Genomic DNA, 18,232 nt, shown 5'->3' with positions numbered 1-18,232 from the left:
TACGATATGAGATATAGCCTACCTGCGAGCCGATAAGCATATTTGTCATCGGATGACAGGGGATAGTGCAGAAGTGAAGTAGACTGCGCCACGTAACCTCTCCATTTAGGTGATGGTCTTACCGAATGTTCCTGATTGATTAGCTACGGAATAATACAGATTTTACAAGTTTTATTTGCTACTTGCTAGATTGACAAACGTATAATATAGGCCTACATTTAATAAGTGTTCAAAATCAATCTATGGGATTGGGGTTGGTTGGAGCAGCCAAGCTCGTCCAGGGCGGGCACAGATGACTTCCAGGACGGGCCTGGCCCCCCAAAGCCCCCCCATGCCGCCGGGACTGGTTCATGGTGATGCCATTGCTCGTGTACGCGCCTGCCTGCGCTGGCCAGGCTGATGCTGTGAACGGAAGGGAGTAGGGCGGACACGCGCAGAAGTGACGCGCATGTCAACGGCAGCATCTAGCATAGGTGTTTTCTCTCTGCCCAGCTGATTATCCGAGCCGGCTTCATTATTTCCCCACCTACCTAGCAATAGGGTAAGTCTGACAAATTGTCATATTGTACATTAAGAGAATACCTCCTATGAAGTTCTACTGCAAATACGGGAGCTTTATTGATCCTTAGGCTTGAGCGTTTTCCCCATTTAACGTTAGTTAGCTGGATAGCTAGCTAGTAGGCTAACATTAGCTAAATGAGCTGGCATTGCTAGCTATCAGCTAGATGGCACGATGACAAAGTCAATAAGTCGGGAACTAAGTTAGCAGTTTATTATTCATACACTATCCGTGTAAAGAAAGCACGCCCAACATTCAGGGAGGATATGCCAGATGGCATGGACACTGGCCTTCTCTGTTTGCTAACGTTAAGTTACCAGACATGACAAGATAACGTCAGCTAACGATCCGGTTAGCTTTCCTGATGGCCTAACCCTTTCGGGCTTATTAATGTAAAACGTTGTGGTGATCAATGCACGACGTTGCTGAGTAAATCCAAGCATGTAAACATTAACTCCTCGTTCATCAGCAAATTTAACTCGGCACACGCAGGACGTCATTACTTTTGCACTGCTAACTTCAGACTTGAGAAAGGTATCAGGCAAGGTAGGTAATATTAGCTGCCACTGCAGTGGACTGCACACTAGCTAATGTTACCAAGAGTACCTAGAAAATAAAACGGGAAGTAACATCAGTTCGGGGTGATTTATCTTTTATTTCGCGGATTAAAGGCAAGATCCGACTATGTACTGGATTACGATAGACAGACTGACACTGACTGGAAATATTGCTCAGCACACGGGCCTCTGAAGTTTATAACTTGCTTGATGGCTATCAAGCTAATGACTGTCAGGAACTGACCAGGAAATAGACAGACAGGCCAAGTGTTTACTGCTGCCGCTGTGCCTTAAGTAAAAATTACTAGGTCAGACACATGTAGTTCTAGTCGTTCCGTTAGATGTTGTTGCGATAGCCTGATTTCTTTACGTCAGCTGGTAGTTATTGCATGGCTAGCAAACAAGTCGTAGATCTACAGGCCTGAAACGCTACAATAACCAATAGAGCTCACTGAGAACAGAAGCAGGCACATTGCCATTTATCTGAGGCGTTGCTTTGAATAAGGATGTACAGAAACCCTTGAACACATGATGATCTTCCCGCTGCTCAAATACATGACTCTTCCCATAGACTGGTTATTCCCAGAACTATACTGTGAGGAAGGAGATTAGAGGAGAGGTACTGTAACTCACTCAGCTGGCATTTATGTCAAAAACATGCTTGATCGTGTCTGAAAACATGGTGGTGTACTCAGAAATATTAAACACCATTCATTATGGCCACTCTAGGGCACATAGACCTTTTGCAGCAGGGCCATGGGATCCTGTTATGTGTCGATTCATATCATGTCTGGAGATCGCAGGGCTGATGGTCCAAAGCGTCCAGAGCATAGACCCACAGAAGTCAGGGAGATTACAAAGAAGCCGTTACCCAGTCACTCCTCCTGCAGTGCTGCCTGGGGTTCAGTCCCTCCTCTTCATGATTTCAGGGGTGTAATTGTGAGGTTATTTGAGGTTATTAATGAGGTGCATTACATGAAAACAAATCTGTACATTACATGAGAACAAATCTGTATATTTACATGAAAACTAATCTATACATTACATGAGAACAAATCTGTACATTACATGAAAACAAATCTGTACATTACATGAAAACAAATCTGTACATCACAAACACAAATCTGTCCATTACATGAAAACAAATCTGTACATTACATGAGAACATACCTAATTGTTGGTTTGACTGTAGCAGCACGCCAAGCACACATTTAAATGTGCGCTCCGCTCGTTCATTAATTCAGCAGATGCGTTTAGTTAAAGTGTGTGGTGCCTGGAAACCCCCCTGGTTAGTTTCGCCACCTTCCTGTGCTACCCCTAATGCCCCAGTTGCTGCCTCTAATGCCCCAGTTGCTACCTCTAATGCCCCTGTTGTTCAGCTTGTTGTGCATGCAGTGGTGCTAGCGGCATCTGATATCCCAGTGTTGACTTCAGCACACTTACGGCTTCTACACACAGTTGCGTTCCGTCAACGCATGCCAGTGGGTGTTCCCGACGGTAGCTATGCAAATGACTTGAAGTATAACCGTAATTTGATTGGTTGGTGCCGTCCGTCGATTGGCTTGATTGGCCGGTGCTGTCTGTCGGTGCAGCAACAGATGAACTTCTCAACCCGAGCGACGGGAGAAACGCGACGCAAGGACCCACAATTCAGTTCGTCAACGGATGATGTGAGCCCATGTAAAGTGAATGGGATGCATCTCCAGCACTGCAACGCACGCAACTGTGTGTAGAAGCCGTTACTGTCGGACGCGTGTTATCACTGCTGCACCTCTCAGCTCTCCCTGTTCATATCCCAGCTCAGCTCCCCAAATCCCATCAGGTGCAGTGTGCAGTGCTGCACCTCTCGGCTCTCCCTGTTCATATCCCAGCTCGGCTCCCCAAATCCCATCAGGTGCAGTGTGCAGTGTTTTGTTTTCATTCAACCTTCTTGCCATCATCCCGCACCTGTTGTGTTTACGGTGCGCAGGGAGTTATTTCTGTTTATTTTTTTATTTCCCACACACTTTTGTCCAAAGCAACATAAAAGACAATTGATTTGAGCTAAACAAATATTTCTATACATTTATAACACAGATCAGTGATATTATTATTATTATTATTATTAGGCCTATAGTATACGTGGGGCTAATGACATCCAATTCAATTTAATGACTTTATTATTATTAACGGCAAACCGTTCACTCTCAGTGAGTATTTGAATAAATGTGGTGATGTGAATATTTCTCATTATGATTGAAACGACTAGCGTAAGTATGAGGACTCGTGGGTTTACGGGATTCCTGGAGTCAGCATCCCCAGGCCACATTAGCCACATTAGCGCACAGCTCCTGTTCGTCACAGCCTTCACTTGTGGTTCCGCTCAGTCCTCACTGTGCTCGTGTGTGAAACTGAAACTATGGACTTTGCTGAAACGCCTCCATTTCCACTGCTAGTCATGTTGACTAAACCACCAGCATCTGCCAGCTGCTGTCATGCCTGCTGTGCTCTGTAGCCTTGGTGTGTGTTGTGCACAGAGCATCACCATCATGATCAACACAGTAGAAGAATGTTTCTGTTTATTTTCTGTATATTTATATATTCCTATGGGCTGTAGTTCTTATTTCCTGTATATTTATATATTCCAATGGGCTGTAGTTCTTATTTCCTGTATATATATTTCTATGGGCTGTAGTTTTTATTTCCTGTATAAATATATTTCTATGTGCTGTAGTTTTTATTTTCTGTATATTTATATGGGCTGTAGTTTTTATTTTCCGTATATTTCTATGGGCTGTAATGTTTGTATTGTTATTTGAATAATTGGTTGTCTGGAATGGAATTTTAAGGTACAGTTTCTTTTCTTTCAGAATCCAAAATGACGACCGCCCCGTACAACTACTCCTACATTTTTAAATATATCATCATCGGTAAGTGACCTCTCCTCAAATGCGTTGGTTATGGTCCTGCATACATATGATTTGCAAGTGTAAGCGGTTTGCTGCTGATTACCTTCTGTTGATTAGATTCAAAGCCTTATGTGATGTTCTTACATTGTGTGTGTGTTTGTGTGTGTGTTTGTGTGGTTCTCCACAGGGGATATGGGCGTGGGCAAGTCCTGCTTGCTACATCAGTTCACAGAGAAGAAGTGTGAGTAGGGCCTTCTCTCTCTCTCCCTCTCTCTTTCTCTCTCTCCCTCTCTCTCTCCCTCCCCCTATCTCTCAATGCTTATAAGTAGCTGTTCTGTTTGTTTGTTTGTTGCTATGCAGTCATGGCGGACTGCCCTCACACCATTGGTGTGGAGTTCGGCACGCGTATCATGGAGGTGAGTGGGCAGAAGGTCAAACTCCAGATCTGGGACACGGCTGGACAGGAGCGCTTCAGAGCCGTCACCAGGAGCTACTACAGAGGAGCCGCAGGAGCGCTGATGGTCTATGACATCACCAGGTACACACACACACACACACACAGAGAGAGCAGGACAGTAAGTTCAGAGTAGTCATCAGTAGGCAGTATACTGATGGTCATCAGATTTGAGGAATTTCTGCTTCCCCCCCAGATTGCCTGCACGTCTATGGTTCTTATCATAGACAGTAAAAGAGAGGATCTTATCCAGAGAATACGGTTACTTTGCTCCTGTGCGACACTTTAACCCTCTGGTTGCATGCACATTACGTAAATTACGCCATAATAGCATTGTTTTCGGAAAAAAGTTTATTACTCAGCCGAAAAGTCAGTTACAAGGTTATGACGCCAGTCACACAATGTTGTATTTCTCCGGAAATAGAAAAGGTTCATGTAAAGGCTTAAAATGCTTCAGCTGTAACGTTATTTGATGTCAAAGTGGCGCCAAAATGAATGTGGTTCAATGGAATGGCTAGCATGAGTCCTATAGCCTCAGATCTGCCCATAGTGTCTACGCTCTCCGAACGTTCGCCTGCCCCCTTGGCCCACACAGACCATTTCATTGGTCGCTGAGTTTTCATGCGGGCATAGAAGCTTGTCAATGGATTTGATTGGTCGCTGATTCCCGAACGGGCATAGAAGCTTGTCCATGGAGCAAGTCCAGACCAAATTTCCCTCAAATTTTGTGGGCAGAGTTAAATTCGGCCTGGCCTCCAGGCTAAATAGCAACTACTACGGAGACAGATTAGGAGCTTTGATGGTATCTGATACACACACACACATACGCACGCATGCACGCACTGCCTCACTTACACACACACACACAGAGATGCACAGTGGCACTGAAATGTTGTGTAAACGTTTTGTTTGGGCTGCAGGAGGAGCACGTATAACCACCTGAGCAGCTGGCTGACGGATGCTCGAAACCTCACCAACCCAAACACAGTGAGTAACCATGGAAACATAGACACACAGCCAGCCACAGGCCTTTAGAGCATCAAATTGACAAAAAGGTCAATGCTATGCTATCAGTGTTCATGGAACATGGTACTGCCACTAAACGCACATTAACTGTGGGGGATCAAATGTGCTAGCTTACTTGTCCTAAAGTCGACTGCAGCGGCCATTTTGTGGAGGAAACCTGGCTTTGTCCAGATGGAAAGTCATTTCCCAACATTCTAAGTGTAGCGCATGGGTGTCCTGTGCTGTGTGTGTGTGTGTGTGACGGACTGTCCCTGTGTCCAGGTCATCATCCTGATTGGCAATAAAGCGGATCTGGAGGCGCAAAGGGACGTCACATATGAGGAGGCCAAGCAGTTTGCTGAGGAGAACGGTGAGTGGACAAGCCCCCTTAACACACCAATCCCCTTTAACACGTTCCATCCAGCCTGGACACACCAATCCCCATTAACACGTTCTGTCTGGCCTGGACACACCAATCCCCATTAACACGTTCTGTCTGGCCTGGACACACCAATCCCCTTGTGGCTAAAGTGACCCCACCAGGCTCCTGGAGATCTTCTCATTGGTTGTTTGTTCCGGCTTCTGCCTCCTCTGATTCGCCCCCTTGTTCCCATGATATCATTGGCTGTTGGTGTATGTGGGTTCCTGTGTTTACTGTTGCTACGGTTGCTGATGACCTGATGTGTCTCCTTGCAGGTTTACTCTTCCTAGAAGCCAGTGCTAAGACGTAAGTAAAGCCTGTGTGTGTGTGTGTGTGTGTGTGTGTGTGTGTGTGTGTGTGTGTGTGTGTGTGTGTGTGTGTCTGTGTGTGTGTGTGTCTGTGTGTGTGTGTGTGTGTGTGTGTGTGTGAGTGATTGCATTCCGTATTTAATATTATCATCTCCTGGCCTGAGTTGGTTATGAGCCGCTAAAGACCCTCTCCTGTCCTGTCCTGTCCTCTCCTGTCCTGTCCGTCAGTGGGGAGAATGTGGAGGACGCGTTCCTGGAAGCTGCTAAGAAGATCTACCAGAACATCCAGGACGGCAGTCTGGACCTGAACGCGGCCGAGTCGGGCGTCCAGCACAAGCCCTCGGCACCACAGGGGGGGCGGCTGGGTAACGACACCCCCTCCCAGAAGGAGGGCTGCAGCTGCTAGGGACACACACACGCACTGGCCCTCACAAACAAGCGTCCTTTCACCCCCTCCACACACACACACACACACACATGCACGCACACTCAGAAACACACACACACACGCACGCGCCACACACGTCCTATCTGTCTGAAGTTCTATGGGCGGCGCAAAGTCCTACAGACTTCTGAGGATATTGTTTTATTCTTTTCTGGACCTCCAACCCCCAATCTCTTTCTTTCTCTTACACACACACTGTCAGCAGGCTTCTCTCTCTCTCTCTCTCTGTGTGTGTGTGTGTGTGTGTGTGTGTGTGTGTGTGTGTGTGTGTGTCTCTGTGTATGAGGGGGGTGTGCATCAGATGAACCTGGAGTCCTCAGTGTTGTTGGGGCATGAGTGATCAGTGTTGTTGGGGCATGAGTGGCTTGTGTCTTTCCTTTTTATTTGAGTTTTTTTTGTTTGTTTCCTCTTTTGTAAGACCTTTTGCTTAACTTATTCTGGCGGTGAGGATGGGGGGGGAGGACAGACAGACAGGCAGACAGGCAGACAGACAGACAGACAGACAGGCAGACAGACAGACAGGCAGACAGGCAGGCATTATCGCTGAAGAGCCGTTTGTGTTTTAAAGTGTATTTTAACCCTCTGGCGCAGGCCTGCAGGAGCACAGGCAAAATAAAAGTCTTTGTGATGGAGAAGTAGAAGTGTACTCCTGTAACAGATCCAGTAATATATGAATGAAGACACCTCCCCCTGAAGAGGCCCACTGAGTGTTTGCACTTTGCTGTAGCGGCACGATGCGGTGTGGTGTGGTGTGGTGCGGCAGGACGACCCCCAGATCGGTCGTCGGCACCGCGTGAGACGGGCGCCCTCCCCCTCCCCCTCCCCGCACTGGTATTAATCCTGAACGTTAGTCCTAAACTCTAAACCTCTTGCTTCCTGCTGTCTGGCCATGCTCTGGTCAATCCGGGTGTGTGTGTGTGTGTGTGTGTGTGTGTGTTACTGTAGCATACGGAGTGTGGGTGGGTGGGAGGGTGAGCGCTCCTGTAGCATCAGTGGTGTATATGACTCATGAGGTGTGTGTGTGTGTGTGTGTGGCGTGAGAGATGAGACGTGTGTGTGTGCCTGAGGTGTGTGAACGGTCTTGCTGTAGGAAGATGGCTGCGTGTGTCCAATGAGGATGGGAATCAGAAAGGATCATCTGGCAGAGGTGTTGAGCAGACACTGTGTGTGTGTGTGTGTGTGTGTGTGTGTGTGTGTGTGTGCATGAGGCCTACCCCAGCTCGCCACATCACCCTCGTTTGTTTGGGTTTGCTTTATTCGTCCCCTTCTGATGACGTCATTTCTGTTGCCTTATTACGAAGACCATTGAATCCAGAATTCTGTATTTATAAATAGAGCGTCGTCCTAAAACCAGACGAGGATGATCGCCAGCGACCGTACTGGACAGAGGCAGAATTTACCGATGACCCCCTAGCTGCCCTCTAGAGACCAAAAGTGGTGAATTGATGATGATGATGATGATGATATGTATAGAAGGGCCCTGACCAAATCAACACTACAGTCACAAACGGTTCAGACGCGTTGACCTCTAACTGAGGCAGAGGCCAGACAGGCAGGAGATTACCACATATGCATCGCCATTCTGAATATTTCTATTCAATTTGTATCATGTTGTAATAATAGATGTATTTTAAGTCATATTGAAGATTGAAATATGTGATTCTCCAAGGAAGGATGGAATCCTTTTGTTTTTTATTTTAATCCTGTTGATTTTGTTATTTTTTTTTCCATGTATTTGTGGTCACGTATGTGATTCACAACATCAAAGCAAATATATGAACCTTCTGATGAGAGATCTGTTAGCTTTGGAATGTCTTCTGTAATTGGCTTTGGTTTGTATTAATCTTGTTAATAAAGACCGTGATGTACAAGCTGCCTCATGCTGCTGCATTTCATGTTTACCGTTTCAGATTCACAGAAAAACGTTCAGCACTCGGGGAAGGAAAACACTTCACAGCTGAGTGTGTAAAATGTTAAATGTATTGCACACAAACAAATATTTAACAAACGTAAGAGCACCATTGTCACTTCATCTGTAGTTCTGGTTCTGAGTGATCTGCGTTCTGCCAGGCCCCATACGGGCTGATCTGACCTCACCAGTGCACAGCAGAGAGATGATCTGATCTGATCTGACCTCACTCTCTGATCACTCTGAACATGATTCAGCAATATCAATCTTTCAGTCGCTATCATTATATTGAACAAACCACAGTTTTCACAGTTCTGGTTATAGTGTTATGGTTAGTCGTGTGGACGGGCCATTAGTTTAAATACTAGCAGGAGATTATACTTCTGTCTACACAGTATCCCTCATAATCAGCTATCAAGCCCAGTACACATCACAATCCATGCAGGCACCACACACACAAACACAAAGAACCAGGCCTCCCTTGATGTAAGATCTCAATGGTCACCTGGTTAAAAAAAGGATAAATAAAAATGAAATACGCAAGTGCTCGCATGCTCTCACATGCACAACTTCTGGACATTCAACACATTTCAACTTGTATGAATTGCACATTCAACACATTCAATTGATGTTGCTGACAAATTTAGAAAAATAATTCCAAAAATAGTATTTTAAATATTCTAAAATAAAAGCTACATTTTAAAAGGCAAACATGGTCTTCATTCCCACAGCATGGAAGCTGGTCCAGTCTGAATCTCATAAGGTGTGTAAACCCATGTGTTTCCATCAGCTGGGAGTGCATAAGGTGTGTAAACCCATGTGTTTCCATCAGCTGGGAGTGCATAAGGTGTGTAAACCCATGTGTTTCCATCAGCTGGGAGTGCATAAGGTGTGTAAACCCATGTGTTTCCATCAGCTGGGAGTACAAACTGATTTCAGTCACATGATCTGCTGTAAGCTGAGGAAGCCCTTTTTGTTGCATGATTTCTCAGTGGCTGTGTGTATGATGGTGAGTGTGTGTCTATGAATGTGTGGGGAGAGTGAGCTCAGGTGTGTGTGTGTATGTGTGTGTGTGTTTGTATAACGCAGCAGTGGTTCCGATGGTGTGGGGTGGGCCACAAAAGGGAATCACTTGTACAATGTGTAATGTATGTTCGTGTGTCCATGTGTGTGAAAGACAGACCTTAGACAGTGGTGTGTGTGTGTGTGTGTGTGTGTGCGCATGTGTGTGCATGTGTGTGTGTGTGTATGTGAATGTGTGTGCGTGCGGTCTTCATCTGCAGGTTGCTTTGCTGGTGTGTTGGAGCTCAGAGGTCCGGTCCCTCTCTGGTAGCAGTGGGTCCAGTCTGACGGGCCGGCCAGACGGGTCAGCGCTGTCTGAACACCAGCTGCTGGAGAGCCTAACCTGTCAATGCAAAACAACACACACCTCTGTAACACACACACACACACACACAGCTGCTGGAGAGCCTAACCTGTCAATGCAAAACAACACACACCTCTGTAACACACACACACACACACACACCAGCTGCTGGAGAGCCTAACCTGTCAATGCAAAACAACACACACCTCTGTAACACACACACACATACACACACACACTAGCTGCTGGAGAGCCTAACCTGTCAATGCAAAACAACACACACCTCTGTAACACACACGCTCTGTAACACACACACACACACACCTGTGTAACACACACACACACACACTAGCTGCTGGAGAGCCTTACCTATCAATGCAAAACAACACACACCTCTGTAACACACACACACACACACTAGCTGCTGAAGAGCCTAACCTGTCAATGCAAAACAACACACACCTCTGTAACACACATACACACACACTAGCTGCTGGAGAGACTAACCTGTCAATGCAAAACAACACACACCTCTGTAACACACACACACACACTAGCTGCTGGAGAGCCTAACCTGTCAATGCAAAACAACACACACCTCTGTAACACACACACATACACACACGCATCAGGACACACACACACACACGTACCAGGACACACACAAACACATACACACCAGGACACACATGCTCTGTACACACACAAACACATACACACCAGGACACACACGCTCTGTACACACACAAACACATACACACCAGGAGACACACGCTCTGTACACACACACACACATGCACACCAGGACACACACTCTCTGTACACACACAAACACATACACACCAGGACACACACAAACACATACACACACGCATCAGGACACACACGCTCTGTACACACACACACACACACACACACACACACTCTAACACACCAGCTACTGGAGAGCCTAACCTGTCAATGCAAAACAAGAAAAACACACACACACACACACACACCTCATGTTGCCTGTGTGGTTTGAGTGCGGCTGTGTTGTCCTCCAGAGAGCCCTCTGAGTCTAGGAGCTGGTCCAGCCAGTCCACCCGCCTACGCAGGCCGTCCAGACTGCCCTCCGCCTGCTGCCTGCGCACACACAGCGCCTCCTGCTGGTCAAACATGCGCCGGCGCAGCTGAGCCTGCACAGCAGCACATAGGGGGCGTTACAAGTTATGGGCCATATGACATGTTCATCACTATAATACCATATGACATGTTCATCACTATAATGCCATATGACATGTTCATCACTATAATGCCATATGACATGTTCATCACTATAATACACACCATGACATGTTCATCATTATAATACACACTATGACATGTTCATCACTATAATACACACCATGACATGTTCATCACTATAATACACTACATGTTCATCACTATAATACCACACTATGACATATGACATGTTTCGTCATGCCATATGACATGTTCACTATAATGCACACCATGACATGACATGTTCATCACTACTATATGATACACACCATATGACATATTCATCACTATAATACACTATGACATGTTCATCACTATAATACACACCATGACATGTTCATCATTATAATACACACTATGACATGTTCATCACTATAATACACACCATGACATGTTCATCACTATAATACACACTATGACATGTTCATCACTATAATACACACCATGAATGTTCATCAATAATACACACCATGACATGTTCATCATTTATAATACACACTATGACATTTCATAAATCACACTATGACATGTTCATCATTATAATACACACTATGACATGTTCATCACTATAATACACATGGAACAGGAATATAAAATACGCACTATGACATACTTACATTCATAATCATATCACAATTTATCCCAAACTTAGGCCGAAATGCTATCTTAATGAAAGTAGGACTGCAATTAATCTGTCGATTGTTGTTTTGTCAATAACACGTTAGAAAATGGCTAAAAAAGTGTTGATCAGTGTTTCTCAAAGCTCAAGATTATGTCCTCAAATAAGTGTTTCTAAAGCCTTAAAGGAACCGTATGTAAGAAATGTATTTCAATTAATCATAAAATGGCCCTGATATGTCACTAGACATTAAGAAATCATGTTAATTTCAAATACTTATATCACTGACAACAGTTAGTCCGGCCAGGATATTGTCATTTAAAAAGTGAAGTTGCAGCCCTCAACTGATGTTGATGTTGTGTTTTGTCATGTCATCTTGTGTTTTGGCCTGATGCGCCACCCTCCACCTATCTGCTAATCACAAAGTCAGTAGCGTTTCGGCCAGTTCTGCCAGTCAGGGGGGAGGGGGGATACACCGCTCTACAGTCATTTGAAAGTGATTGCAGTACCAGTTTTGGCCACAATCTTACATACGGTTCCTTTAATATAATAAGTATTACACTCTTTTTAATAGTATTATTTCTCACAAGTGCATGGCCATTTCCAAGTGTCCATTTAGTATTGTCATTTAGTAAAGCTGAAAATATTCAAGTTCAAAAATCCACAATCAGAGAGCCTAAATGAGATGCGTATACAGAGTGGGAGTGTGTGATTGGATGTTGGGGTCACTGTGGGAGTGTGTGATTGGGTGTTGGGGTCACCGTGGGAGTGTGTGATTGGGTGTTGGGGTCACCGTGGGGAAGTGTGTGTGATTGGATGTTGGGGTCACTGTGGGAGTGTGTGATTGGGTGTTGGGGCTCGCTCACCTTCAGCTCATCCTCATGCTGCTCAAGCTTTTCTCTCAGAAGCTCTCCGCGCCACTGCTCATCCTGAAGGGTAAACAACAGTAAACAAACAAACAAACAGACTTAAACACACATTATACATTATACACACCACTCACAAATAGTGATGCTTCCTCATTGTCATGACAAAGTCTCTCACACACACACACACACACACACACACCCCCCTACCTGTGCGGTGAGTGCTGCAGTCCTGGAGGGGTGAAGAGAGCCTTGAGCTGCTCGTGCTCTGTGCTGGGGGGGGGGGAGGGGCTGAGGGAGGGGAGGGGCTCTGGCGGTCTCTGCTGCTGGGTTCTGCGGGGAACTCTGGTTCTGGTTCCTGCATCGGCGTGCCGGCTCTGGGCTCTGCACCAGCGTCAACAGAGCTGCTCTCACACACATGCGTCTTCTCCTCTTGGGCAAAAAGCTGCGCACACACACATACACGCACGCACGCACACACGCACATACACACACACATACACAGACAAATGTGGCTTTCTGCATCACTTTTGAATGAATTATTTTGAATTATTTGAATGAATTAATACAATTTTTCTCACATGGTGCGCACAACCCTACATCAGGCGCGTAACCGAGCGTTTAAAACATTCGGGGTTTAGCCTAAAACTTAGCGGGGTCTAAGGGTGTCACCCCAGGAAAATGTCGTAAAACTAAGTAAGTGTGCAACTACAGCACACTTTTAGTCAGAGACTAGGGCCTACCCTGTTTCTAAAACACCCATGCATGATCTGTTACCTCACCTATTGTCCAAGGGAAATGGACATGGCCATGGTTACCCACAATAACACTTTGCTATGTTTTTATAAACAGAAATAACACTTTGCTATGTTTTTATAAACAGAAATAACACTTTACTATGTTTTTATAAACAGAAATTACATTTGGCATCATAGACAAATCTGCCCGGATTTCCATGTTAATGCTATAGCCGCGGTGGCAGTGGTTCTTCTCAAACTGGGCCATCACACACACTGGTGTGCTTGAGTGGGTAAGAGCCAGGTGTGTTTGGTGTTAGTATTATTTATGATGATTTACACAGCAGTCACATTTTGTAAAGGTCTGTCAGGTGTGCTTTCTTACAAAAAGCATAGAATCACTGTGCTCAACTAGCTGGCTACGATTACACATTCTCCTTCATCAATCTGTGAGCCTAGCCAGTCACGTCAGTGGAACGCTGAGGCCCTTCTCATCTGCTGATACAGCAACAGGAGAGTCCTCCTCTGCCATCCTGCTCCTCATTGCCTTGACCAACAGGAGAGTCCTCCTCTGCCATCCTGCTCCTCATTGCCTTGATCAACAGGAGAGTCCTCCTCTGCCATCCTGCTCCTCATTGCCTTGACCAACAGGAGAGTCCTCCTCTGCCATCCTGCTCCTCATTGCCTTGACCAACAGGAGAGTCCTCCTCTGCCATCCTGCTCCTCATTGCCTTGACCAACAGGCGTCCTCCTCTGCCATCCTGCCTCATTGCCTTGATCAACAGGAGAGTCCGACCTTATAAGTATATATACTCTTTTGATCCCGTGAGGGAAACACACAGCACACAGTGTACACACAGTGAGGTGAAGCACACACTAATCCCAGCGCAGTGAGCTGCCTGCAACAACAGCAGCGCTCGGGGAGCAGTGAGGGGTTAGGTGCCTTGCTCAAGGGCACTTCAGCTGCGGCCCACTGGTCGGGGTACGGCAACCCTCCGGTTACAAGTCCGAAGCGCTAACCAGTAGGCCACGGCTGCTCCAATGCTATCCTGCTCCTCATTGCCTTGATCAACAGGAGAGTCCTCCTCTCCTCCTCATTGCCTTGATCAACAGGAGAGTCCTCCTCTCCTCCTCATTGCCTTGATCAATAGCGTAGTGGGAGTCGGGGGAGTTGGGAGAATTCCCGGTGGGCAGGTTTGGGGCCGGGCTGATTACTCGGAGCTAAAAAGCGATGATATTGCCATACTGTACGTCTTTCTTCAGTGTTTAGCAAGCTGCCACCAGAAACCGACAATCGTATAAGACCTGTGCACGCTCTGTTTCCAGTGTGCATGAAAATTGTGCGCGTGTTGTAGATTTGTTTTAAAATTGTGCGCGAGTTGTAGATTTGTTTTTAGTACTTTCTATCTGATTTCCATAGATTTATGAACTGCTTTTGTGACCTAATCACTTCAATGTTATTGACGTTCTATATCAGAAAGTCAAGAACTACATTTAGGGCCCGTTTACACGTATCTAGATATTTGTATAAACGCATACTTTTGTATGCGTTTGGTTTTTTCGTTTACAAGTAAACAGAGATTTATCTCCCTCAAACGCATACATTTACAAACGCACTTCAAAGTGAAGATCTCTTAAAACGATGACGCGTTCGATTGTGTTGTGTGTCAATTTGATTTCATATGTGCCTTCTCTCGGACACACTGACTGACTGACTGTGTGTGTGTGTGTGTGTGTGTGTGTGTGTGTGTGTGTGTGTGTGTGTGTGTGTGTGTGTGTGTGTGGTACCTTCTCACGGACACACTGAAGTTCTTGACTCAAAGTGTGCACCTCCGTCTGCAGTTTGTGTGTCCTCCGTTCACTCTGCTTTGCTGCCTGCACACCCCACACACACACACACACACACACACACACACACACACACACACACACACACACAGACACACAGACGCACGCACGCACGCACGGACGCACACAGAAGATGACATTATGGCACATGAAAAACGGTAGATAATAGAAATGTATTCATTATTCATTCCAAAGGGCAACAGTACAGAGCACTGTTTGATTGTGTATGTGTGTGTGTGTGTGTGTGTGTGTGTGTGTGTGTGTGTGTGTGTGTGTGTGTGTGTGTGTGTGTGTGTGTGTGTGTGTGTGTGTGTGTGTGTGTGTGTGTGTGTGTGTGTGTGTGTGTGTAATGTGTATGTGTGTGTGTATGGTGTGTGTGTGTGTGTGTAATGTGTGTGTGTGTATGGTGTGTGTGTATGTGTATGTGTGTGTGTATGGGTGTGTGTGTGTGTATGTGTGTGTGTGTGTATGGTGTGTGTGTGTGTATGGTGTGTGTATGGTGTGTGTGTGTGTGTGTGTGTGTGTGTATGTGTGTGTGTGTGTGTATGGTGTGTGTTGTGTGTGTGTGTGTGTCTGTGTCTGTGTGTGTGTGTCCATCTCACCTGTTGGGCCTCCTGGAGGTTGTGTGTTTGTTTGGTGAGTAGTTTCTGCAGCCTCTGCACCTTACAGCGCCACCCCTCCAGCTGCCCCCTCTGGGCCTCCAGCTCCTGCTGCTGCTGCTGCAGCCGCACCTCCCACTCACACAGCTCCTGCCCTGAGGTGCAGTGAGATATCAGAGGTGCAGTGAGATATTAGAGATATCAGAGGTGCAGTGAGATATTAGAGATATCAGAGGTGCAGTGAGATATTAGAGGTGCAGTGAGATATTAAAGATATTTGAGGTGCAGTGAGATATCAGAGGTGCAACGAGATATCAAAGGTGCAACAAGATATTAGAGATATTAGAGGTGCAGTGAGATATTGGAGATATTAGAGGTGCAGTGAGATATTGGAGATATTAGAGGTGCAGTAAAATATTCAAGATATCAGAGGTGCAACGAGATATCAGAGGTGCAGTGAGATATTAGAGATATCAGAGGTGCAACGAGATATCAGAGGTGCAGTGAGATATTAGAGATATTAGAGGTGCAGTGAGATATCAGAGGTGCAGTGAGATATTTGTGATATCAGAGGTGCAGTGAGATATTGGAGATATTAGAGGAGCAGTGAGATATTACAGATATTAGAGGTGCAGTGAGATATTAGAGGTGCAGTGAGATATTAGAGGTGCAGTGAGAAATTAGAGGTGCAGTGAGATATTAAAGATATTAGAGGTGCAGTGAGATATTAGAGTGTATGTGTGAGTGTGTGTGTGTGTGTGTGTGTGTGTGTGTGTTCATTTGTGTGTGTGTGTGTGTTCATTTGTGTGTGTGTGTGTGTGTGTGTGTGTGTGTGTGTGTGTGTTCATTTGTGTGTGTGTGTGTGTGTGTGTGTGTGCTCCTGACCTTTGCGCCGGTGCTGTTCCTCCTCAGTGTGCAGGGCTCGTCTCCAGTCCTGCAGCTCTGCTTCCTCTGCAGTGAGCTGCTCCATCCGCTGCACCCGCTCCGCCACAGCGCCCTCTAGTGTCTGCAGCTGGGCCTGCAGCTGCTGCCTCCTCTGCTGCTGTAGCGCATCCGCCTCTGCCCACTCCTGCTGCTGCTGCTGCAGGGACTACACACACACACACACACACACACACACACACACACACACACACACATAAATGAACACACACAAACACACACATGAATACAAACACACACACACACACACACACACACACACACACACACACACACACACACACACACATAAATGAACACACACAAACACACACATGAATACAAACACACACACACACAAATGAACACACACACACACACACACACACAAACATACATATGAACACACACACACACATACACACATAAATGAACACACACACACACACAGAGGGAGCCGCTTATCCATACACAAAGAGAGATACACATACAGTATGAAGAGAGATGTCCATGTGTGCACACACACACACACACACACACACACACACACACACACAAACACACATAAAGACTCTCATTCTAAATCAGTGTTAAATGTACCCATGTGAATGTGTAAGATGGAGATACAGTCTATGGGACAAAGACCATCCTTTAGTTACTGTGGTAACACTTTACTTGACGGGTGAGTCCATAACACATTCATAGCAGCTGTCATAAACTGCACATAAAGCATTCATGACTGTTTCATGAGACATGACTCAACATTCATACAAACCTTTCATGAATGTGGAAGACAGAATGACGTCAAAATAAAAGTCCAACATCGTATTTGTGTAACTTGAATACCATTAATTTAATCTCTCCAGCCTTTGTAAATATTTCATGAATATCTAATGAAGTCTACATCGAATGTCACTTTACTATACAGGTTGTGAAGTATTCGTAATCACTTAGTTTAACACTGGGAGGTAAACTAGCCTACATTCAGCTGATCCGTATTTGTGTAACCTGGAATGGTTGGACATTCCCAGTAGCAAAAGATAAAAAATCATCTGCAAACAAAATGAAACAAAAATGATTTGCTTTACCATGCTCTGTCTTTTTGGCACTGGAGTAACCCATTGACTCAGATGTGATGTGATCAGGTAAAAGGGTTTGGACCAAAAACGGCAATGCTGCTTTGCGACTTTGGAATTTTATTTTGACAAGTTGTCGTCGTTCTGTCTTCCACATTCGTGAAAGGTTTGTGTGTGTTGTGTTGAGTCATGTCTCATGAAACAGTCATGACTGCTCTATGTGCAGTTTATGACAGCTGCTATGAATGTGTTGTGGACTCATGGACTCAGGAAATCAAAATATTACCGTTACAATACTATTTACACCATGATGTGTTACCCGTTACAGTACTATTTACCATGATGTGTTGTCGTTGCTCTGTCTTCCACATTCGTTTGTGTGTTGTATTGA

At 45.5% G+C, this 18,232-nt stretch overlaps 2 protein-coding genes across 2 annotated transcripts in view; one reads left to right on the top strand and one right to left on the bottom strand.

The window, feature by feature from the left end:
* The first annotated feature begins 374 nt into the window (after positions 1-374).
* On the top strand, positions 375-7,093 carry LOC125294284 (ras-related protein Rab-14-like). Its single transcript, XM_048242827.1, has 8 exons — positions 375-541; positions 3,966-4,025; positions 4,192-4,245; positions 4,365-4,542; positions 5,379-5,445; positions 5,746-5,833; positions 6,160-6,190; positions 6,421-7,093. The coding sequence occupies exons 2-8, from the start codon at positions 3,974-3,976 to the stop codon at positions 6,596-6,598; spliced, it is 648 nt and encodes a 215-aa protein (XP_048098784.1). The 5' UTR covers positions 375-541; positions 3,966-3,973; the 3' UTR covers positions 6,599-7,093.
* Positions 7,094-10,843: 3,750 nt separating this feature from the next.
* LOC125295301 (centriolin-like) overlaps positions 10,844-18,232 on the bottom strand; it is a 20,834-nt gene continuing 13,445 nt past the window's right edge. The window contains exons 15-21 of the mRNA XM_048244566.1: positions 16,730-16,934; positions 15,848-15,999; positions 15,186-15,272; positions 12,871-13,105; positions 12,661-12,723; positions 10,911-11,087; positions 10,844-10,866 (exon numbers count right to left, since the gene is read on the bottom strand). Of these exons, the coding sequence (XP_048100523.1) occupies positions 12,719-12,723; positions 12,871-13,105; positions 15,186-15,272; positions 15,848-15,999; positions 16,730-16,934 (684 nt within the window). The 3' untranslated portion in view covers positions 10,844-10,866; positions 10,911-11,087; positions 12,661-12,718. The remainder of the gene's footprint in view (positions 10,867-10,910; positions 11,088-12,660; positions 12,724-12,870; positions 13,106-15,185; positions 15,273-15,847; positions 16,000-16,729; positions 16,935-18,232) is intronic.

The sequence above is a fragment of the Alosa alosa genome, chromosome 5 (genome assembly GCF_017589495.1).
Source record: "Alosa alosa isolate M-15738 ecotype Scorff River chromosome 5, AALO_Geno_1.1, whole genome shotgun sequence".
Lineage (NCBI taxonomy): Eukaryota > Metazoa > Chordata > Actinopteri > Clupeiformes > Clupeidae > Alosa > Alosa alosa.
The sequence above is the reverse complement of the archived record's forward strand: the minus strand, read 5'-3'. Positions and strand labels throughout refer to the sequence as shown.